The 22,398-nt window shown below is 47.3% G+C and overlaps 9 protein-coding genes and 1 non-coding gene across 10 annotated transcripts; 5 read left to right on the top strand and 5 right to left on the bottom strand.

Annotated features, from left to right (window-relative positions):
* Nucleotides 1-485: 485 nt before the first annotated feature.
* Nucleotides 486-1,013, bottom strand: LY89DRAFT_675703 (uncharacterized protein; the record flags this gene model as incomplete). The annotated part of the gene is made up of 1 exon (XM_018213528.1): nt 486-1,013. The coding sequence occupies one exon, from the start codon at nt 1,011-1,013 to the stop codon at nt 486-488; it is 528 nt and encodes a 175-aa protein (XP_018063886.1).
* Nucleotides 1,014-1,569: 556 nt separating this feature from the next.
* Nucleotides 1,570-3,708, bottom strand: LY89DRAFT_690019 (uncharacterized protein). The gene has a single exon (XM_018216019.1). The coding sequence runs from the start codon at nt 3,690-3,692 to the stop codon at nt 1,800-1,802; it is 1,893 nt and encodes a 630-aa protein (XP_018063885.1). The 5' UTR covers nt 3,693-3,708; the 3' UTR covers nt 1,570-1,799.
* A 244-nt stretch (nt 3,709-3,952) lies between these two features.
* On the top strand, nt 3,953-6,015 carry LY89DRAFT_627679 (uncharacterized protein). The gene has a single exon (XM_018211151.1). The coding sequence runs from the start codon at nt 4,186-4,188 to the stop codon at nt 5,944-5,946; it is 1,761 nt and encodes a 586-aa protein (XP_018063884.1). The 5' UTR covers nt 3,953-4,185; the 3' UTR covers nt 5,947-6,015.
* An 879-nt stretch (nt 6,016-6,894) lies between these two features.
* Nucleotides 6,895-7,918, top strand: LY89DRAFT_701125 (uncharacterized protein; the record flags this gene model as incomplete). The annotated part of the gene is made up of 4 exons (XM_018217171.1): nt 6,895-7,034; nt 7,091-7,289; nt 7,341-7,628; nt 7,679-7,918. The coding sequence occupies 4 exons, from the start codon at nt 6,895-6,897 to the stop codon at nt 7,916-7,918; spliced, it is 867 nt and encodes a 288-aa protein (XP_018063883.1).
* Nucleotides 7,919-8,393: 475 nt separating this feature from the next.
* Nucleotides 8,394-9,116, bottom strand: LY89DRAFT_675699 (CS-domain-containing protein; the record flags this gene model as incomplete). Its single annotated transcript, XM_018213527.1, has 3 exons — nt 8,394-8,744; nt 8,811-9,013; nt 9,104-9,116. The coding sequence occupies 3 exons, from the start codon at nt 9,114-9,116 to the stop codon at nt 8,394-8,396; spliced, it is 567 nt and encodes a 188-aa protein (XP_018063882.1).
* LY89DRAFT_690016 (RNA polymerase II transcription factor-like protein B subunit 3) lies at nt 9,104-10,617 on the top strand. Its single transcript, XM_018216018.1, has one exon. It carries the CDS (start codon nt 9,291-9,293, stop codon nt 10,389-10,391), a length of 1,101 nt encoding a protein of 366 aa, XP_018063881.1. The 5' UTR covers nt 9,104-9,290; the 3' UTR covers nt 10,392-10,617.
* Nucleotides 10,498-13,415, bottom strand: LY89DRAFT_690015 (ANTH-domain-containing protein). Its single transcript, XM_018216017.1, has 6 exons — nt 12,871-13,415; nt 12,776-12,795; nt 12,493-12,710; nt 12,202-12,392; nt 12,043-12,154; nt 10,498-11,991 (listed from the first exon to the last, which is right to left on the bottom strand). The coding sequence occupies exons 1-6, from the start codon at nt 12,916-12,918 to the stop codon at nt 10,697-10,699; spliced, it is 1,884 nt and encodes a 627-aa protein (XP_018063880.1). The 5' UTR covers nt 12,919-13,415; the 3' UTR covers nt 10,498-10,696.
* A 1,007-nt stretch (nt 13,416-14,422) lies between these two features.
* On the top strand, nt 14,423-16,987 carry LY89DRAFT_627669 (aspartyl-tRNA synthetase). The gene is made up of 4 exons (XM_018211150.1): nt 14,423-14,676; nt 14,732-15,459; nt 15,507-15,710; nt 15,757-16,987. The coding sequence occupies exons 1-4, from the start codon at nt 14,460-14,462 to the stop codon at nt 16,753-16,755; spliced, it is 2,148 nt and encodes a 715-aa protein (XP_018063879.1). The 5' UTR covers nt 14,423-14,459; the 3' UTR covers nt 16,756-16,987.
* A 2,853-nt stretch (nt 16,988-19,840) lies between these two features.
* Nucleotides 19,841-19,924, bottom strand: LY89DRAFT_t75. Its single transcript has one exon. It is a non-coding gene; the product is annotated as a tRNA-Asp (tRNA).
* A 1,157-nt stretch (nt 19,925-21,081) lies between these two features.
* LY89DRAFT_723979 (uncharacterized protein) lies at nt 21,082-22,321 on the top strand (the record flags this gene model as incomplete). Its single annotated transcript, XM_018218860.1, has 1 exon — nt 21,082-22,321. One exon carries the CDS (start codon nt 21,082-21,084, stop codon nt 22,084-22,086), a length of 1,005 nt encoding a protein of 334 aa, XP_018063878.1. The 3' UTR covers nt 22,087-22,321.
* Nucleotides 22,322-22,398: the final 77 nt, after the last annotated feature.

Genomic DNA, 22,398 nt, shown 5'->3' with positions numbered 1-22,398 from the left:
TCCAAGAGATAAGAATGAAATGGGCCACGCAAGCCGAGGCGGATCTAGCAGGAAACATCATAACACCCAAGACAGGATTCGGATTGTGTAGGGAAAGTCAGGGGCTTGTCTACTTGGACTCCTACAATGTGGAGGATATCACTTCCCAATCTGTGACCTGAGAACAGACTTTGCGGTGTTATATTGTGTGATAGTGCCTGTTGCAACATGGTTGCGGTAGTTACACAAACTCGTGGGTCATTTCCGTGATGAACGAAAGAAAGGACGGACGGCACTTCCCTTTGCCTGCGTCGGTAATCTTGACTTCACTCCACCAGCTCTCCTACTGCATGTTCTCCACACGCCGGGATACTCACTCGAGTACTCGGAGGCCATCCCGAAGCCTGCGAATAGAGTGCTGGTGTCGGACGCAGTTCAAAGCATCCGCCGCGGGACAACTGAGGGTCGTCAAGCAGACGCCACTTGGCTCATAAAGGAAGGTGATCTTAGCCTTCGAACCAAGTCCACAAGTCGGCCAGCATTGTAGATAAATGCCAAGGCCCCAAGATATATTTGCCCGCGTCGAAATGCTCTGGGAAAATGCTTGGGAAGAGCTCCAGCTTGTTTGCATGCCTCGATGCGGTCGCAGTGCTTGTCCCAACTCCTTCTACACCAGCGTGAGATGGCATCTCATCTAGCAGTGCACCGCATCGCATACACACCAGCTCCAGCTCGAGTTCTCGGGGTACACCGCAAAGATCTGCATCTTCTCGTCCTCGATCCGCTGGCCCAGCTTTTCGACTTTTCCTAGGTAGCGAGAAAAGCTTTTGTTGTTGATAATGGATTTTTGTTCTCGGTGAACTTCGGTGATTTGCATTGCGTTTTCCACTGGTCTCGAACACTTCGGAACACCCCCGAACGCTATTTCTTCTGGAAGAAAGAGGAGCCTCAATCATGGCCGGAAGATAAGCAATAATGGGCTGGGACGTCCTCCACTTGAATTTCAAGCCATGGCTTCTTCGTTGAACGTGCATCAAATCATGGTAGAAGTCGAAACTATGTTGGAGGTCCTTTCTCCTCGGGACATATCGTGTGACCGGTTTCGATGAACGCTTGCATTATGACCAAGGCCTTGGACCTGTCTTGGATCCTTGAGAAGGAAGGTGTCTATTTCCAGTCGACGTAGCGGATTAGATGCTATGGTGGCGAATGTTAAAGGGCCAAGAAGAGGTGGTGGAATAATCGCGATTCGAAACTCAATGACACCGCCTCGACGATAGAGATTCTGTCAAGAGAAAGAGAAAAAGGAAGTGAGCAAGACATATATAACATTGATGCAGTCTCACCCGGATCAATTCTACGCCGCTGGTGACTCATGAAATACAAATCTGGATGGGCTATGGTTCCTCCGTTCTTACTCTGCCTCTGATCCGGGTCGTTTGCATCAACTGGACTTCCGATACGTCCAACAGCTTGCTTGGCACTGCCATTTCAAAATCCAATGTATGTCTGCAACAAACCTCTGACTGTGAACATTTCCTTATTCAACTTCTATGCCCATGACTTCACATGTGCGAAATTTAATGGTTCACGTATTCATTAACTCATTGGTCTAGAGAGACTCTGACTACCCTACTTCTACAAGAAACGTCTTTACTCCACTTCCCATGAACTCCTGATAATGCTATCAACCTAGACTCTGACAATAATAAGACGCCATCTTAACTCCAACAAGCAAACAACTGCAATGAATTCAGTGTTCGGCAAGACCTGAATCACCCCGCAATGCTCAGAAATGCCGAAACAGAACAAACACCACCTCAAGCCGATTGACCTTCCTCATAGGGCAGAATCCCCTCCTGAACATCTTGCAGCAGATACACCTGGTCTGCCTTTCGTTCGATGGCTCGAAGAAGCCTATCCATTTCGGACTTCATCTCCTTACGCATTCGCCTCTTCATAGATGCATCAAGAGCCATGTACTCAGACGTAACCTGGTTGTGCTCCTCTTTCAGCTCAGCTAGTTCTTCATTGAGTTGAGCCATAACAGTGGCCAATGCTTGTTGAGGATCAACAGAAGGGCGTAGAGTCTGTTCCTCAGACGCCGACTTAGGTCTGAAGGTCTGAGTGGATGCTTTTCGGGTATGGAGTTTCGAAACTTCGATTTGAACATCCGTGTCTGTTCTCTGCAAGTCGGTTCCCGAATTTTGTCTATGGCTACGAGCTGATGTTCGTCGAGCGTTCGAATTCGCATCCTCGAAATGCGTACTGATCTTTGTTTGGGACTCAATTCTGGACTCTGATCTGAGATTGCGAGTAGTTGTCTGTTGACCTTTCGGCTTTGGAAGCTCAAATTCCATATCGGTATTGGTCTCCTGGGTTTCAGCTCTGAACTCTCTCGAAGGACGAGTAGAAGTTTGTTGAGCCTGCAGATTTGGAATCTCAAATTGCATATCGGTGTTGGTCCCCTCAAATTCGACTCTAGACTCTGACCTAACGGTATGACTGGTTGATTTCTGGGTCTTTTTCGGACTTGTAATCTGTATACCGGTATTGACTTCCTGAGTATTATTTTCTTGGAAGTCGGCGCGGAGTTGAGCCAATTCGGTCTCCAATCTTGCAAGCTCATGGCCTTCAACTTCCTTCTCATTGCTCAGCGCCGCATTCTTTGCCCTAATGGCGGCACTCTCTGCCTTCATCATGGTGTTCTCTGACATTACCACGTCCACCTTTCGAGACATCTCCGTGATCTTGACCTCAAACTCGGAAGCTATTCTGGTCTTGAAATCGGACACTTCTCGTAAGATCCTCGCGTTCTGCTCCTGCAGACTGTTGTTGACGTGTTGTTGATAATCGGCTCGAGATCTGAGTGCCGCGTTCTCTGCCTTGAGCTTTTCGGACAAAAGCCACAACTCTTTCTCTTCCTCCGGAGTTCGAATGCCACTGACGCGTTTGAAGCGTCGCGCAGACGACTTTCGCTGCTGAACCTGGCCGTGCTCGACAATAACCGGAAGTCCCAATTCCTCTGTATCTCTGGCAGTCATATCCCCATTCGCATGAATGATGAAAGAGCTTTGGGTAGGTTGCGCAACTGTTTTCGTGACCGACTTCGCTGGCGACGTGAACCTGGCCGAGATATTTGCTGGTATCTGTTGTTGAGAATCGACTCTGTCGGATTTGTAGTTCTTGGTCTGCCCGAATCGTGATCCGCGTACTTTCGACGGAGGGAAGGTGGTGGTGCCTGTTCGCTCGGTGCCCATTGTCGAATTCTCAGTATCCGATTGAACTTGAGCGCGAAGCTCTGCAAGCTGCTTGCGATCGCCAGAAATTGTTCGACTGGCATTGGAGACGTATGGCGAAGAGTTGGGAGCCATATTCTCTTTTTGGATGTTGTTGGTAGATGATTTGTTAAGGACGCGTTGGCGAAGCATATCGGTGTTCGTGGAGTCGACGGTGCGATATTGTATGTCCGGCAATGACGGAGATTTTGGAAAATGTTGAATGGTATTTTTGGCGCGTCCGAGATCTATTGTCAAGTCGTCGGAGGTGCTTCCCTGGGTAAAATCAGGAAAAGCAGTCGCGATGGCAGCTGTATCAACAGAAAACTGCTGCTCCTGCCGAGTCCAGCGTGCGTATTTGAATTTCTTGGCTGTGTCTCTAATCCTGAAGTCTGAAGATACTGTGAATGAATTATCCGGGCTGGAATGGGACATTGTGGGAAATGGGTTGGTGATGGGAATTAATGTTCGCGAGATTTGTTATTGTTGACATATGTTTTCATCGGGCTAGCGTGGTATATGTGGGCCGGGTTTCAGAAGCTCTGCGGAGAATACCGTAAATCCACCGGCAACTACAAAAATGTCATTGATGCTGTTAGCCAAAAGGAGGAAGGAAGATCGAACAAGGTCTAATAAGTCCGAATATCCTCGAGTAAGCTATCTAAAGTTCTGCAAGTTACAGATCAAACTCCACACGCCTAGAAGGAATTTTGGTCACGAGTACGCTAACGAAGTGTCGACATTTAAAAATTTCTTATCGATAAGCTGCCGGGTTTGACGACCACAGCCGTTTACTGTAGAGCAGTCAAACCAGGAACATCTACCTTCAATTCTGCGTCGCTCCCTCGTGGAATCTTCCTCGAAGTCGCCACCTGCATAGTCATTATCGGACAGGACCCTACGCTGCCTTCAAGACGGACAATGAAAGATGGCGCAACCGTTGAAGGACAGCTTCCTGGACCTTGAGAGGCATCGCCAACTCCTCGAAGAGAACATCGAGAAGCTACGGAAATCCTTGCGTCACTGGCAGATGTGGGAGGCGGAATATGAAGGGTTAAAGGAAGAGATCCTAGCTGCAGAGACAATAGATCAGGGACAGTTACTTGCCATCGCAAATGCCTACGATGGCGAGCTTGTTACCAAGAAGGAGGTTGAGGAACTAATAGGAATTTCCAAGCCGCGGTCTGCTGCTCAAGTTGTGAATCTGCTGGATAGACGGATCGATTATGTCGAGCAAAATGTTCGGACAGTCCAGAAGCAGCTTGAGTCTGCAGAACACAAACTTGCAGCAGCTAGCATTATCAGTGCTCCAGAGATCAGGAATGAGGAAGGTCTGCCAATGACAGAGATCATTGAAGAAATAGACGAAGAAGGAAATGTCATATCGAGCCACACATCAACGCCCGGTGACGCGAGACCACAACTTCTAGAAGTGTTGAAAAAGGCTGGTGTAAAAGATTTGCCAACTACATCGCCGTCTCCAGTATCCTTAAGTCAAAATCCAACTTCCAAAAACACCCCCAAGCCTCGCCAAGATGACCCGAAGTCTGCAAAGAAGGGTGTGTCGTTCGCAGAGGATACCAAACCTGGGCCTGAATCACAGAAATCGCATACCGCTATGAGGGTGGAAGAGATCATGAAACTAGCAAAACAGAATGAAGGGAAGTCATCGGAACCTCCAATCATTCCCAAAAACGAATCTGTCGAGGATGCTGCTCTACGTCAGGAGATGTTGCAATATGGCATGTCCGAGGTTGGTGCAGTGGTCGCCGAATTAGAACTTGAAGAAGCCAGTGATTGGTCAGACGGAGACTACGAAGATGAGACAAGCAGTGCGGATGATGAAGATGCTTTTGGTAGGTCGACAGGAAAGTTGATTGATGACGAGTTGAGGCAGCGAATGTTGGAACTCGAGGAGAGACTTGGCGTCCGTTCCATGCAAAACGTTGGCAAAAGTGGCCCCGAGTACGACGTTGTGCAGGAAGGAATTGGACGTGTTGCTATCAGTGGTCAAGAGAATATTCCTCCAAAATCTACGATGATCGACAAGAGCCAGGCGAAGAATACCGGCGACAAGTCTAGCAAGAAGTCGGTCAGATTTTCAGAAGAGCTCGACATCTCAAACCCTTCACCAGAGCCAGTCGCCTCAAATCCCACACCCAAAGAACGATTGCAAGCCCCTGTTGGCGACATTGTGGAGCGAGCTCCTCCTGCCCAAGCATCTAATACCACAATCCCACAGCCACAAAAGAAAGCATCACGGTTTAAGTCATCTCGAACCCCAGCCAACGTTCTCAATGGCCCTCTTGCATTACCGAACAGCGCTTCATTACCCCTACAGCCTGCAAGATCCGCCAACCCAAAGCCATTCTCTTCACCAATCCAGTTCAGCCCTGCCACAGATTCTGAGCGCAAAGTGCCAATAGGTCCAGAAGGCGTAACTCTGGCTTCTAAAGTGGTAGAACGCGATGTTCCCTTGGATACATCCGCAGCAGCACCTGATGAGTTGGATCCGCACCTTCTTAACCAGGAAGTTGCTATGGAGTACCACAAGATGAGGAATAGAATGATTGGGAAACAGGGCGGATTCATGAAGGAGGAAGAGGGTGAGATGGTGCCATTTACTGAGGAAGAGGGTGGACCGAAGAAAATGAGTAGGTTCAAAGCTGCGAGGTTGGGAAAGTCTTGAATACACAATGCCATAGTACCAAAACAGGTTCGGGAAATAATCCCGAGTAAACATGTATCAACAAAGAGCAAGAAGCTGCTTAGGTCATAAGAACGAGGCAATCTTGCATGCAGACATTCACTTTTTGAAGAGCAAAGCAACATGATCAAGAGTCCATTCCTTTACTCGACGGCTATCCAAAAAAATAAAAAAATAAAAAAGTAAAAAATTGGCCGAGTTGCGATTGCTCTCACAAGTCTGGCAAAGTGAAGCCACCCAATTCTGTGAAGTACGTCGGAAGAAAAACGACAAATTGTCAAAGTGTTCTTGTTGCTCCTAACCTCAGGCATCAAAGTTTCGGCACAAGGCTCGGTACACGGTTAAAGCAGCAACTCCATCCTAGTCTTAATGTGGAAAAAAAAATTCTTCATGGTCTAAATGACCGTTAGACCATGAAGCATTTCCCGATTTCCTAATGCGGAGCGGACCTTTGAGAAACAGTCGTTCAATAACTTGACCTGGTCTTGATACTCGACAACAACCTCAAATTTTCAGATTCAGATAGAGGTTAAATTTGATCTACATTAATGAAGTTTATCAATTTGTTTTCACACAAAAAAAGGCTTCAGGAGTGTCTGCTCAGTTCGACTATCCGTCTGAGTAGAACGACACACGGGATACATCGTATTTGACGACCTTAGTAGGCAGAATAGACTATTTAATTGAGATGTTGTACATCAATAGGAGATGTTTCTTAAAATTATGCTGTAGCTAAAAGTAGTTGTAAAAAATATCTAGAACGATCACATTCACATCGCCAGGTTCAACAGGATCAATCGGTGCCGTATCTCAAATGCTCTACGGCAGCCGAGACGTGCTAATCCCGTAATCTTGGCGGATAGGTGTCACTTCGAAAGTACGCGGCTTGAAGCTCCACGAAATTCAGCTTCATACAGTACAACCACCACAATGCGATTTCTACACTCATTAATTCCCTCTTTACTGGTACTGGGTGCAGGCGTGGCCCAGGCAGCTTCGTCATGGAGTTTTGACGAAGCAGTCATCTCTGTTACTGGAAAGTCTGGTGCTAGCAGCGCATTCAAGGACAAGTAAGCTTTGGGTCTGCGATGCAATTGAGGACGATGAAACTGACGAGTACCCTTAGACTTTCAGATCATGTCCCTCTTGCGAAGCCAGTGACACTAGGAGCTACAGATTCGCTGAAAATTGTCTTGACAGCTACTGAAGCCGGTACTGCGAAACGACCACATCAAGCTTTCTTGCTATTGAGGGATCAGGATACTGGCCTAGAGACAACTTTCCCCTTTTCCGTGAAGGAGAACGGAAAGGGAAAGGTTGACTTTGTGTGTATATGAATACTCAATTCCATAACAGGATGGCTGACAGCTTCCCAGACACAAAAAGACCTCCCAGTCCAACTCCTCCTCTCGAGCCAACCTCTCCGCGCAACCCTCCTTCTTGCTTCCTTTGGCTCGACCCAAGCATTCAGCAACCATGTCTTCAATCTCGAAGTCAAGACCGATCCTAATGTTCCTCTGCCAAAGTATGAGAAGCCATTGAGATACGGGAAGCTGGATGAGATCCACCACATATTCAGACCAGATCCAAAGAGCGGACCAATGATCATCTCGTTATTCTTTGTGTTGGCTGTAGTCGCTACCGTGCCGATATTACTTGGAACCGTATGTGGCCTCCCCAATTGCTAATCTTATAGTGGCTGACAATTAGTTAGTGGGCATACCTTGGAGCCAATCTCTCCCACGTCTCAAAGGCTATGGGCACAGCACCAATCTCTCACTCCCTATTCTTCGGCTCGATCCTGTCGATGGAGGGCCTCTTCTTCCTTTACTACTACAGCTGGACTTTGTTCCAGATCTTGCCTGTTGCTGGCGTAATCAGCACTGTCATTTTCTTGAGTGGAACTAAGGCTTTGTCCGAGGTGCAGAGCCGTCGCTTGGCTGGCGAACGGTAGAGCGTCAATGGGAGAATCAGATAGGGGCGACTCGAGGTCAAAATCCAAAATTAAGGGAAGAATGTACAACTGGGATGGAACTTTGTACAATATCAAAAGCGAGATAACGTGAAATTCCTTGGCGTTAAGAGGTATTCCAATCAAGAGCGCCCTCAGGTGGAAGTTTACTTGTGATTCAAGTCCGATCACTGGACGTCTATAGCCGTCACGCTGATTTTGACTATTACTCTTGCAGGTGTTCGAGTGCTCTGCAAGTGACTTGAATGCTGCACAGCCTGAGAACCTAGGTACCTAGCGAGGTCTGTTACAGCAAATGCACTTGAATGTCCGTCGAACCATAATAGCGCCTTTTGACCACTTGTCATATTTCCAGTACAGACATTCCAGAGGTAGGAGCAACATCGGACGGGTATAGACTTTTGTTCATTCCTCGTAATCCATAACACCATCTATGCCATTCCACCATTCGTCCATGCTAGTTGATTTTCGCCTTACTGAAGTCCATTTCCGGATGTTGACTCTTGAACTTGTCCAACATCCCGAGCTTCTTCTGTTCATCACTAGTCGGCTGCCCCATCTCCTTCTGCCTCTGATCGTACATCATCTTCTCCACCATACTTCTCGTCTCGCCGTCCAAATCTCCAAGCTTGCTGTCCTCGGGTGTGATCTTTGTGACGTCTATCTTTGGTGCAGTAGTAACCACATGCTCCCACCACTGCATTTTGTTTACTTTATCAAGGTGCAGTTCCAGGATTTTGGTTCCTGATGGTGAAGTTGCGAGTGTCCAGGTTGATTCATCGACGCGGATTTCATAAGGGAGATCACCCTATGCAATTTATTAGTACTTCGACTTGGAACTTCTATCATGCCAATATCTAGCCATATGACATACATTTATGATAGCTTCTTGACCCTTGATTCCAAGGACAAGCTTCTTCTTTTTGATATCGACATTCAAATCCTTGCCTTTTAGATTTCCAGGGACCTCGAGAGTGATGTCTAGGTCACCGATCGTTTGGGTCCATTTGTATGGAAGAGCAGCTTGTTCTGCTGCTTCCATTGCGCGGGCTGCGGCCTCTTCTTCCTTCGTTGGTTCTAGTTCGCATGTTAGAGCTTGATCGATGGATAGGCAACAGTACATATTCCACAGATACGAGAAAATTTGGAGGATAATACACCACTTACCTTTGTCGGTCATCTTTGCTTGTGTTGAAAATAAGAGGTTTCGTGAAGTGGTGCATTCGAGAAACGACAAGGCTTTGAAATCCCCCACACTACACTAGCGCCACCCAGCCTCGTCAACTTCAACCACATATTCTACTCTTCTTCCCCTCTACGCCACAACCACTGTCTCTCCCTATCATCTGTCGCCATGATACGCAATGGAGCCTCGAAATCGCTCGAGTCCAATCCCTCCGACGACATTTGTCCCGTATGCAAGTCAAATCGCTACCTGACTCCTTCGCTACAGTTCCTCATCAACCCAGAATGTTACCACAAGATGTGCAGTACGTGCGTCGACCGCATCTTCACCAGTGGCCCTGCTTCTTGCCCTGTTCGGTACTGTGGAAAGACGCTACGAAAGAAAGGTTTTCATAAGGCATTCTTTGGGGATTTGAAAGTGGAAAGGGAATGCGATATTCGCAAAAGGGTGGGAGCTGTTTATAATAAGAGACAGGACGAGTTCGAGACCCTACTCGACTGGAATAATTATCTGGAGAATGTGGAGGGACTAGTATTCGACTTGGTGGAAGGAGGGAAGGAAGACAAGATGCGAGCCGAGGAGAAGTTAAGGGCATATAAGGAAAGAAATCTGGGAGAGATTGAGGCGAATAAGAGGGCAGGGTTGGAAGAAATAGAGATGGAGAAGAGAAGAGAAAGGGCAGAGAAGGAAGCTGCTAGACAGAGGCGATTGGCGGCGGTCAGAGAGGCGGAAGAGGAGAAGATGGACGTGGAGAAGTCGAGGCGAGAAGTTTTGGAGAAATTGGCAAGTGGAGAAGGTGATGCTAGGGAGATCACGGAGATGGCACAGAAGGTGGTCCTGAAGAAAAGTGGTGCGAGGAGAATTGCATCGGAAGCCATACTACAGAGTAATGGTAGTGCAAAAGATCCGAATCTCACGATCAGGGGACTTAAGAAGAGAGAGGCTCCAGTGGCAGAGAAGCCTTACGAACCGTTTGGTGGGGTGGACCTCGCTCCTTCACGCTATGTCCTTCAAGAAGATTATGATAGCGAATGGCTTGCCAATGCCAAGAAGGACCAAAGACATGCGGCAGGCGGATTTAGCCTTCACGAGTATTATGCTCGGACAATGTTCGAGGCTTTCTCTGGACTTGGGGTTTTCATAGAAGATGAGATGGGTAGCAAAGCTCTTCCAGCAGTACCTTCAAGTATCGGCACGGAGGCAGCAGCAGAGGCTTCAACGGGGAAGATAAAAGTTGAACACAAAATGGAGTTGGATGACGTCTTCTGATACGGGTAAGACAAATTGATTCTGGGAGAGAATCCGGCGGAGAAATGCATCGTTGGTCAAAAATGGAGTTCAAAGAATGCATAAACACAGACGTTCACACATGGGCATTACAGCGTGGTCGGGTCTTCTCATTAGACTCCAATATCGGTAGTCTGATCATCTATGGCTTAAGGCCATGTAATACCACATTAAGCATTTTGGTGCTTGCTGATCCATCTACCTAGCTCGCATTGTGAATCAAACTTATCTCCTAACGCCATGCTATGATCTTCATCACCCTAAAAAGACGCTCTTATTACCTCCACTTACTGTTGCCAAGCTTGTTGTTGCGCCGGCCTTGGAAAGACCGGCACTGTTTCTAAATTATCTAGACCACCGCCCATTGGTTGTTGTGCATGCTGCCAGCCCGTTCCCGTTGCAGTATTGACAAACTGACTCTGACGGAACGGATTCGTGCTTCCTGTTGGCTGGGGCGCCAGACCTGCACTTGTCTGGGGCCGTTGTGCAGAATTCATAGCTAAGTTCTTTGCGAATGGATTAGTGCCAGTTGCCATTGACCGCAAAGGTGCTGCAGTCTGTTGGGTTTGTTGCTGCTGTTGTTGGTACTGCTGATCAGGTGGTGGAGAGAATGGTTGAACTGGTGGAGATATTGACTTAGCAAAAGGATTCGTAGATTGGCGGGTTATGGGGGATGTGACAGGAGGCGATGCCGGGAATGACGGTCCTTGCATTCCCGTAGGACTTGCCATCATCATCGACTGGCGGAAAGGGTTCGTGGTCTGCTGTGCACCTGTCTGCACGGGTCCGAGTTGTTGTTGGGGCATTTGCTGTTGAAAATTGACCGCCGAATCCTGGGGGATGGAAGAAAGACCTCCTGGTTGGAATGCAGGTTGAGGAGTATAACCTCCAAAGCCAGCCCCGGTAAAGTTGGGCTGAACAGGTTGAGGTTGTTGTTGCTGGGGCTGGGGCTGCTGCTGTGGTTGCTGCATTCCGGCAAATCCATTGCTAAAAGCTTGTTGCTGATTGAACTGATTCGGATTGTGGAAACCAGTCGGTTGTGATACGAACCCGTTCTGCTGAAGCTGTTGAGGCTGTTGCATCTGGAAAGCATTGTTGAATTGAGGTGCCTGTTGCTGCATTCCGGGTTGAGTCGCCATAGTCTGCTGATTTTGCTCTATCGAATCAAAAAAGTCTATGAGATCAGGATCAGGTCCTTTCGCGGGTGCAGAGGTCTTCGTAGCTGATTGGTTGGAGGCGTCAGGAAATGCTCGTCCTGCAGCAGCTCGGGATTCCGCGTCGCTTTTAGCAGGAGTCGAAAATGCTTTGGTTCCTGCACCATTTGTCCGACTTCCTTTCGATTCTTGTTCCGCCAAGTACTGTCTTCTGTTGATTTCAAAATCCTCGTCCTTGAGATACTCCTGTAATTGTTTTCCAAGATTTACAGGAGCATGCTTCAATTTTGGAACCTCGACTCGGGTCTGATGCTCGTACTGGCGAGCGGTACTGAGATACTGAACGACAAAGTCCGTTTGCTTCGTAAAGTTGTTATAAATCTCCATAGCACGCTCAGCGTCCGGTTTTGACATCTCAAAGAAATGGCCTTCCTTGTAGTCAGTAGTGCAGCGCATTAGAAAGCCCACTGGAATCGTACCTAGAATATTGATCATAGCTTGGTTCATGACATGAAACATTGCTAATAGATCTAGCACCAACATACGAAAAACGGTAATGGTTATTTCGTTCTCTGGTTCGTTGTCCAAAACCTAATCCTTCAGCAAGCGTCTCTAAACATATAAGGGTCCACACCTACATCGCACTTCAATAGAGCCGTAATTTGATGTTGAACGGCTTCCGTCTCGCGGAGTAGGCCCTTGTCAACCGTCATCTTCTCTAACCTATTCTCTGCCCCGCGAACGAAATCGCATTTGGTATCTCTGTACGCTCTGGCTCGCTCCATGAGATAGTTGGTATAATGGCGAATGTTCCGACCTTGGGTTTGGACTTGACCATGATCAGTCAGTACAGCCTCTATGAAATTCCCTGTCGTCCTGAGCCATTTGCAGACTCATGAAATCTGAGGGAGGGCCGGGTGTGTACCTACCATCAGAAAAGCTTCCTATAGCCAACATGCTTCTATGCCGTGCCAGATATGCCAACGTAACATCCGGCGAGCCTTCCCGTATCATAAGGTGCACTGTGATCAAGCTTTTGAAAACAACGGTCCACGTTGAATCTCGCAACCGGTTCTGGAGCGCTCGGAACACCTCGGCCACTCCATTTTCCCCCGAATGTGTCGCAATTAGAATATGCTCGATGTATCTGTAGGACAAGCTGTGTCAGCTGGCATCCATCCTGCCTACTTTGAAAGGGAGAAGCGTTCATACTTGGACTTCGGAGGCGCCGCCTGGTAATTGTGCAAGTTAGCCAATCGCAAGTAGAAAAGCAACTTCATAAGATCTTGCTAAGACAGCAGACTCACCTTGATCTTCGTCGCGCCCTTCACAGACTTCTCGAAGGAGCTGGCCATCTCAAATCACGGCTGCCAGACCAGGCCAGGCTTGCGACAGCCTCTGGTCGTTGGGGAAACAGGCTCTTTCGGGTTGCGCAGATGCGGGGGAACCTGATGGCTTTTGTTTCGTTTCGTGGCTCACGTTGATCCGGAACAAGAGCTTGTTGGTTCGAATGTTGCAGGTGGAAGCAATGTTTGCTTTGGTCGAGCTTCGTTGTCGGAAGACTTGCTGGGTTGCTCGGCCTGCTGCGCAATCTGGGGACTTGGAAATGAAGATCGGGAATTTATTAGACGACGACACTAAGAGGGTTTGCGTGCGTCACAGGAACTCAAAGAACGGGGGCATAGTGGTGAATATCAAATTTCGAATCTCTCATGGCGTCTTGAATATGAACCCCGAGTTCGTTGGACTATGGCTGCAGGTTGAAGACAATGAGAGAGTCTGGAAGTGGCTTGTACTCTGAGTCTCTAGTGGCAAAGGTCCGTGGTCTGGCTGCGTTGTCACTTGCAGCGTCATTGGGTTTTTTCAGGGTCTTTACAGTAAGAGCAAGAGGATTCGCGCGAGCGCCCGCTTCGTATTTTGCAGAGAGACTCTCACATGCGTGAAGACCAATTCTAGAGTTGATCGTGTTGATTGCGATAATATTGAATTTTGTAGACGTCTTCCATCATGGATTGCATTCAAATACATGTTTACAAACCATCTCTATAACTCTGTCAATTGCAGACCTCCTCCATTATTGCGTTAATAGCAGTAATTCTCCCTCCTAATTATGTCTGTAAACAGCCTCCATGACACTGTCTCTGCCAAATCCATCAAAGCCAACAACACATTTCTCGGTGGATCCCCTACACTCCCAGGACAAAGCTCAGGCTGATATCATATCATGGCCGAGGTACATTGTCCCAACAGTACCTCCAGACGACCACTACCAGTAGCCATCTCTAATCCTGCCTGCAGTGTGAATACAGTTGATTGCATGTCGAGAAACATCCTGTGTCATGGTCCAACGAAAACGAAATTTAAGTGAAAGGGTAATACTCTTGACACTTCAAGGGAAGTATTGTATGTAAAACGCTGGACGATGCGAGAACCGAGCCACGGGAACAGACCCGGCCATGCAAACCACCAAGAGTGTACCTTCCAAGCTTCATGGTTCAGAGATGCCTTCATCGCGTCCGAAATTGAACAAGGTGTGTGTCGAACGCTTATTTCACTCTTCCAACCTTCTCTCACAAGCAGACCACTGAAGCCCGGTGAAGGGAGAGTTTGCAAGCTCGAGAAGGAGAAATCGTACTCATATAAACACGCTGGCTTTTCATCATCTGGAGGGCATATATTAGTCTCTGCGGGATTGAAGAGGGGAAGGGAGGTTGGGGGCTTACTTGTTTAAAACTTGGAAGGATGAAGAAGAAAGAAATCGCACGGCAGGCGAAAGCGCGTGCATATAAAATATTTCGGCCACGGGAGTTGCCGGTCACGCTAGCCGTAGTGGGATCCCTTCAAATATTTTTGATCCGCATCGAACGACAGTCGAACAACTACAGCATGAAACGCAATGAACATTGCTGCATCTCCTAGGATGCATGTTTGGAGACGGTTCTCACATAAATCTATACGAACCACGCTGTATCGCCAACGATTGAGCCTGCCAGGACAATCATTAACACGATGTTTTCACCATCACCATAGACTGGGTTCAGAAGTGTCTGGAGAGGGATCAACGAAGATAAATGTAGCTGACGCCCCATTCTGGAAGGAGTTTAGAGGATGCTGTAAGATCTGGTTTCTCTCGCTCTCCGACTGATTCTAATTCATAAATCTGCCTAGATCATAACCCTCTGCCGAACTTTAAATTCTCAAAGCAGTCGCCCATGCCCCTCTCGTGGATGGGCAATAGCGTGGTTGCTGTCGGGTTTCTTCAAAAAATAGCAAATCTGGGAGAGGCATTGGTGTTCGCCCATTTGCAAGGACCAGGAACATCAGACACGGTACAATTGGTGTGCCAAGATGCAAAATTGTGCAAGGAGCTGAGCAGCATTCGATTAGGCAGTCCCATAAATATCACCGGCAATTTGGCATTGAAACGGGCACCAAAGAGAGAAAAGACTGGGCTCGAGAAGACACCAGATGGATTTGCTTCTCTTCACCAAATAGAGATCAATCTTACTCGAGTCATACGTTTAAATACCTTTCCAGCCGATCTCCACCATGGTGCAGACCACGTTTTTTCTCCTCAAGACCGACATCTCCAGATTCGGTACGACTCTGAACTCAAGGAGCGGTTGTTGTTTCGTTCCGAGGTAGCAAAATATGTAAGACAAGAGCTGCATCAGTTTCAGGAAATTGAAACCCCTATTCTCTTCAAGTCGACGCCTGAAGGCGCGAAGGAGTTCCTAGTTCCAACAAGGAGACATGGCTATGCCTATGCACTTCCTCAGAGCCCGCAACAATACAAACAAATTCTAATGTCGAGTGGTGTATCTCGATATTTTCAATTTGCAAAATGCTTCCGAGATGAGGATCTTAGGGCAGACAGACAGCCCGAATTCACCCAGGTATTAGTGTTCGATCTACTATTCCATCTCTGGCTAAGCATCCATAGATAGATCTCGAGATGGCCTTTACAGATGGAATGGGTGTGATGAGAAGAGTTGAGCAGCTCATTAAGAATATCTACAAAAAATTTGCAAGGCCTGGTACACACCTGAGGTCCCCCTTGCCGCAGGCTCCCTTCCACCGTATCACATATGAAAAAGCCATGTCCAAATATGGTTCAGACAAGCCGGATCTTCGACTCAAAGGATTGGTAAGTGGCCACGACCATCCGACAAACATACAAGCTAACTCGGCAGATACACCGCATTGATCAAGCTGTTAACCCTGAGTTACATGGGATGATTACCTCGATCAAAAATCCAAAGTTTGAAGCATTCAAAATTAGACTAGGTACTTCTCCATCAGGGGTTCAAAAATTCATCAGTGCTTTCATGGACTCACCAGACGCGGAAATATTTCGTTCGAATCCCGATGGAGCACCAGGTATCTGCGTCTACGACCCTAGCAAGCCTTTGGAAGGTTTGTTGCCTTTTGGATTCGAGGGTGCCCAGAAGTTGAAAGAACTATTTTCCGAGATCTCTCAGCAACCATGGGAGAATGAAGAAACACATGAAGCAAATCGTACCTTCGACACAGGGGATCTTCTGGTCTTCCAAGCCCGTCCAGGACTACCACATTCAGGTGGCTCTACATTCATGGGAAAACTTCGACTTGCCATCGAGAAAGCTTCCCTTGCTGAGGGACTCATTGAGCAAGACTTGAATCACTTGTATCTTTGGGTGACAGACTTTCCCATGTTCACCCTCGAAAACGGCAGCGATCCTGGGCAAGGAGGTAAAGCAGGGTTCTCAGCCACGCACCATCCGTTCACTGCCCCAAAAACAGCCAAAGACGTCGATTTGTTACTATGGAAACCTCTCGAAGCAAAAGCCGACCATTACGATCTCGTTGTTAATGGTGTTGAGTTGGGCGGGGGCAGCCGACGTATCCATAACGCTGAGATGCAGGAGTTTATCATGCGCGATATTCTCAAGATGAGTGAAGAACGCATCAACGACTTTGCACATCTCATCGAGGCTCTGCGTGCAGGATGTCCTCCTCATGCAGGTTTAGCCATAGGATTCGATCGACTGATTGCGGTCATGACTGGCCGGGAATCAGTCAAGGATGTGATTGCATTCCCCAAAAGCTCTAAAGGCGAGGACATGATGGTCAAAAGTCCTGCAGTGATTAGACCCGAAGAATTGAAGCGATATGGTTTAGAACTGAGGGATGCCTCTACTGAAACCCTGTGAACGACAAGGTTGAGTATTTACAGACGTATTGTTGTATGAATAGTGTTAGAGATGAAAGGTGTATAACATTTGTATGTATTGCATGTCAGAGGCGTCCTGGATGATCTGACTTGGTGGGACATACCCCTCTCCGTTTTGTCATGTTGGGGTCTGTACATTCGAAGGAGTATATAGAAAGGACACATTCATGTATAGAATATCATGAGATTATGGCAATACATGTCACACTCAGACTTCTCAATTATTTGTCCCAAACCGGGTCTAAAGTATGTAGCATTTTCAAGACGCTGGCGACGAGACTTGAAGTGCCAGAGCATCTCGATGGCTTCGGACGAACCAGGTTGGTCAGCGACACGAAGCCATATTCCATCTACGCCGAGTAGACGGCAGTCTGGATTTCTTTTGGATTCGCACTTGCCAAACCCCAAATTTCAATACCGTTCAACGCCTCCAAAGTCTCCAAACATGAATGAGGTACTATTTAATTGTACACATGCAAAGGCAGCCATCTGAGCTGAGAGCAGAATGTCCTATTCCATAATCCACATCCAAATCCTCCGTCTTATAGTCTCGTCGCACACCGCCTCGACAGCTATCCTATGAAGACAAATGACAACCAAGACACAAAGCGTGAAGGAGCCACCCCAATCCTAAACATTAAGAGATGTTGAATGCTAAATTAAGCAACGGCATCTTCAGGTCTGTGATATAACATATGATATTCCTGTAATGAGAGGTACGCGCCAACAACTTGTCAATACCTCTTTCCAACCACGTCCCTTAGTCGTTCCTCGTGCTGTTTCCTCGCTGTGTCCCTGCACAAAAGTCAGTATACATTAATGACAAAGATCTAGAGGCCGAGGAGATCGTCCGAGTAGTTGCAAGTCATCTCCCTTGATGAGTAGCTCCCGATGATAAATTTAAAAATCTCGGCTTCTAGAGCAAGTACAAAGCAGGGGCAGAACTTGACATACTGGCATGGATCGTATTGGGTGACTGCGTAAGATTTATAGTCTCTCTCGTCTCGGACGAACCTCTCGATAGGTTCTCGGCTTGGTGAGGACTTTGGAGACTTGCTTGCATGAGCATGGGAAGTAGGAGCATGTGAGGAGGTTGCCTTCACAGACTTGGCGGAGCCTTGGTGGGCTTTGGTTGAGGAAGGGTTTTGAGCCATAGCAGTCGACTGACAGGTTGCCAAGCGTGTTGACGTGCTTTGAAGACGGATGTGCGTCGAGGCAGACCGTGTCTGCAGTGAAGCGAACCCTGTCGCCTCGGAGAGGATCCGGTCTTAAATAATGAGAACTGAGATTGTCGATGGGCAACCCTCAATACGAGGCTTAGGAGGAAGCAGGGAAAGAATTCTGGTATTGCGGAGTAACAGCAAGACGTAAAATGTAAATTGACTTGCTAAAGTATCGAGAGTACTTAAGAGTTTCAAAGTGAAATGACTCTTACGACTGTGCCGGGTCGTAGATTATCGGTCGCGAAGCCGACAAATATACTCACTTGAGCAATAGCTACACGAAATTAACAGAGCGACGTCCAACACTCAAAGCAGGCCCCGTCTTCATGATGATAGAGGGCGGTGAGATTCAGGTCCTCTTGATATCACCAGGAGCATCTTGACTTTCTCGGATCTGATCCCATAGGCCAATACTTACTATTTGAGTTGTTCTTCTTTTGTAGCACGACATCAAAGGACAGTCATTTCGTCACGACCCTTGTACAAAAAGCCACAGATTCTAGAAAGGTGATAAGAGGCGATCAAGTGCCAAGCCTCACAAACACACAGCCGTGCCCTGGTGCTATTTCCAAGAAGAATGACCGATCTTGATTCAGATCAGCGGGGTGCAGAAAGGTAATGTTGGAGCTAATTTCGTTTTCCTGGGGAGCATCTGAAATGTCCCGGAGGAAGAAGTCATGATGTGGAGTCGTCCTTATGATATCGTAGCTATGGGTTCCTGCTGGACTCAACGCATAATGAACGTGATATGCAGCGGAGAAGGTCCAATTGATGGACACGGCGAGGGGATCGTGGTGTGAAGCACGAGAAAGTGAGAAACAGTTCCTGTTGTGCTATCACGGAAGGCTTCCGGACTAGGGTTCACGCGGTGCTGAACACAACAGATGGTGAGGATGTGCTCTATCAAACGCAAGCTATCGAAACCGTTGTGTTTGCGAGACACAGAGGTCATCAGACTTAGACCTTATTAAAGTGTTCCTCCAGAAAGACACCGATGGGCATGGGAAAGGCGGGCCGGATCATGCCAACACCATGCGCATCGTTGCGATGTCGTTCATTGTATACCTCGCATTAATAAAAGAAATATTGAGGTTTTGCTTGAGGGTTTCCATGTATGACATCGTTCGACAAGCCGGCGGCCAGTGAAGCAACGGCTTTAGTGTCGTGGAATATGCTGAGGGGTCGGCTTAGCCTTGACATAGTACTATCAAAGACATTTCCGAGTCTAACCTCTCTTGATGTACACAGGTTCGTGATACAATCGCTATCTGTATTGAAAGGTACCCCGGATTGCATTGCATTCTTGAGTTGAATCTTAGAAGTGGTCGAAAGAAGTCTCATGCGGAAAGTATAGTTTATCACCACGATCGATCAATCCGTACTGTCCTCTGAGTTTACCAGGTCCGGGAAAGAGTTGGGGGCTTTCAAATCGGTGTTGTGCTATATTTGCGACTTGGAACAGCGTCTGGATCCATTTCGAGCCGGTGAGTAGAAAACAACCTCATCATCGTTCGTTCACCAGCGATGAGGCAAACAGAACACAAGCACTGTATAGAAAGGGAAGTCTGAGAACAAAAACTCATTCGCGTCAATCTTTGAACTTGTTACAAGTTCAGCCTCCGTGTTTTCCCTATTCTACACTCGGCTCGCTTCTCCAAGCCCCTAATCGGCCTCGCTAAGTTCGAGACTTGTTAAAATCACCCCCGCCACTTCTTCGCCCTGCCCCGCGACGATAATTTCAGCTATTTAACCCAGCTACATACAGTACTGCTGGAAAAAGCTCCAAAACAGAAAAAAATGAGGCATCCAAGCGAACCTGGGGTTATGAACTCATGAGAAGAACTCTCTGACGGGGAGTCGAACCCCGATCTCCCGCGCTTTGTCTAGTATGACAAGCGGAAATCATGACCGTTAGACCATCAAAGATTATGGTTGGAATGTGCTTATCTAATGTTATACAGAAAGCGGTCAAAAGTATGGAAACTACAGGGCATCGCCACTAAATTACAGGCTATGCCCACTAAACTCGCTGACAGGACAGCGCTCAGACGCTCAAATACAGGGCATGATAGGCCTCTTTAGCGAATGATACTTCACTAAAGCCTGCCCTTCAGGCAAAACGCCTATAAATATAGCGCTTTCAGTGGTAGCAGGTAGCATAGTGACTTTATAAAGGCATTATAGTGGATAATGCCCTGTAGTTTCCATACTTTGACCGCGACTTTCGTACTAGACTTTCAAAACTCTTAGACTAATGAACTTCACGCGAACTTAAATTGCATATGTGGTAGAGCTGAACTCTTCATATTATCAGGTCACGGGCTTTCATGAAGCCGTACCTGGCTCCATTGCTTCGTCAATGTATTTGCAGTTTGATGTAACGTTTCATGACTTCTACAAAGGAATAATACCTGCTCCTGGAATCTGGCACGTGACTGAGATTATATCCAATTTTCAACGATCATTGCGAAAGTCAAGGGCTAAGTACGGATATTAGATGCTGACGGTGCTCGTGGCAGTTTAAAGCCTTTGCAAAACTAGAAACAGTCTATCGATTTTCTTCTCTTCTGATGCAGGCCCAATTTCCTCCCATTCTCAACCAGAATCCATTCTCAACTCTTCCAAAGGGGGACATAGATTTCCGTGATCGCTAACGAGCCTAGCAAGATCTGTACTTCATTTGCAAACGAATGCTTTGAGTTAGTAGTGATTGTGACGTTTTTATTGCCGGGCTTTATCTAGCCGATTTCTCACACAAACACAATCGGAAGTAACTTCTCAAACGTTAAGGGAAAGTACTAATTGGGTTTAACCCAGGGAGGAAATGTTCCAGAAGCATTCGAAACTTTTTGGGTCTGCCGATAATTCAACTGTCTTTGATATTACAGACTTGCTACTAATTAATTGCTTTCAGGTGACTTAGAAACACGCTTTTGAAGTGTGCTAGTGTGCTCAACAATCACATGCTCGCCCCACTTCTGATCACGCATAGTCACACAGCATAATGTCTATCACAAACCTCAGCCCACCGCCTCTTTTGACTTCCTCAAAAACAAGATCCAGATACCTGATATTCACGAATCATGGAAGCTTGTGGCCAAAAGCTACCAAATGAAATCTGGATCAGAGTGCTTCAAAATCTCAACACAGACGATGACTTAAGCTTCCTCTGGATCACATGCCGCCAAGTTTGCACCGCGTTCAAAGATGCTACAGAGTCGATGTTTCGGGAAAGGCTCCTCCCAAAGCTGCGTCTCAACTTTCTGCTTGGTGAAAAGACACTCCCGCAGCTGGGTGAAAGATTTGCTGACGATAGACAAGGAGACTTTTATCTCCCCGAGAGGGACGATAGACGGTTTTCCGCAGTGCCTCTGAGTTGTGAGTTCGAATTCAACCATCTCTCGGAAGACAAAAAGACGGTCTTTCTGAGCGTGGACGAGGAATTGTCCGACGAGTTGAAACCCGTGACTCGGAAACGTATGCGGGAATTTGCGGCAGAGACGCACCTAGAGATACCCCACCATACAATCCAAATACGACGTGATGTGAACGATGGCCCTATACCTGGGCTCTCATTCGATTATGAGACGTTCGAAGTGTGCTGCGATTGGGAAGCGCTTTTCTCTGCTTTTTATGGTGAAGAGTTCCTTTATCATAAACTGTTGGGACAGGCAGTAGGGAAGAGAGAGACATGGCTAGAAGAGTTGAAAGCAAAGGTTGACCGAAAGGAGATGGACGCTCAGCAAGTGATTTTGAAAGCACTAAACGGTTTTGCTGAGGATAACACAATTGCACGGAAGATGGCAAGAAGAGCTCGGGTCAAAAGACAAATGCAAATGTTCGATGGGACGGAGTGGGATTTTGTACGAGACGGAGATGAGGAAGAAGAAGAGAGGATTTTGAAGAATGTTCAGCAATTACGCCAATTCTCGAGCTTCGAAGAATGGAGTGATGATGAAGACGATGAGGACGATGAGGACGATGAGGATGATGAGGATGATGAGGATAGTGAGGATAGTGAGGTTTCTGAAGAAGGTAGCCAGGAATGGGAGACTGAAGATGAAGAAAATGACGAAGCAGATGAGTAAAGGAGAAAGGAAGCACTGTATAAGCTTTTGAAAAGCTTGTGTCGAGAGAAATATGATGGTCACAAAACAACGAACGTGGTGTTCGAGGCAAATGCGACTGAAAGTGCTAGCTAGGCAAGTGTCACGGTTATGGAGTCACGTGCCCGCTACGAAATACTCACGTGACCGCTCGCCTGTATATATGCCCTGCCTTCCGGCGCTTCCTTCCTTTCTTTCCTCTTTACCTTTAGATTCTAAGAGATAGCCTAATCGATTCCTCGTCTACGTACTTGAGTCCAACCGTGCTGTCACAGCAAGCAAAATTCTCAGAAG

The sequence above is a fragment of the Mollisia scopiformis genome (assembly GCF_001500285.1).
Source record: "Mollisia scopiformis unplaced genomic scaffold LY89scaffold_28, whole genome shotgun sequence".
Lineage (NCBI taxonomy): Eukaryota > Fungi > Ascomycota > Leotiomycetes > Helotiales > Mollisiaceae > Mollisia > Mollisia scopiformis.
Note: the sequence above shows the minus strand (reverse complement) of the source record. Positions and strands in the feature narration are given on the sequence as shown.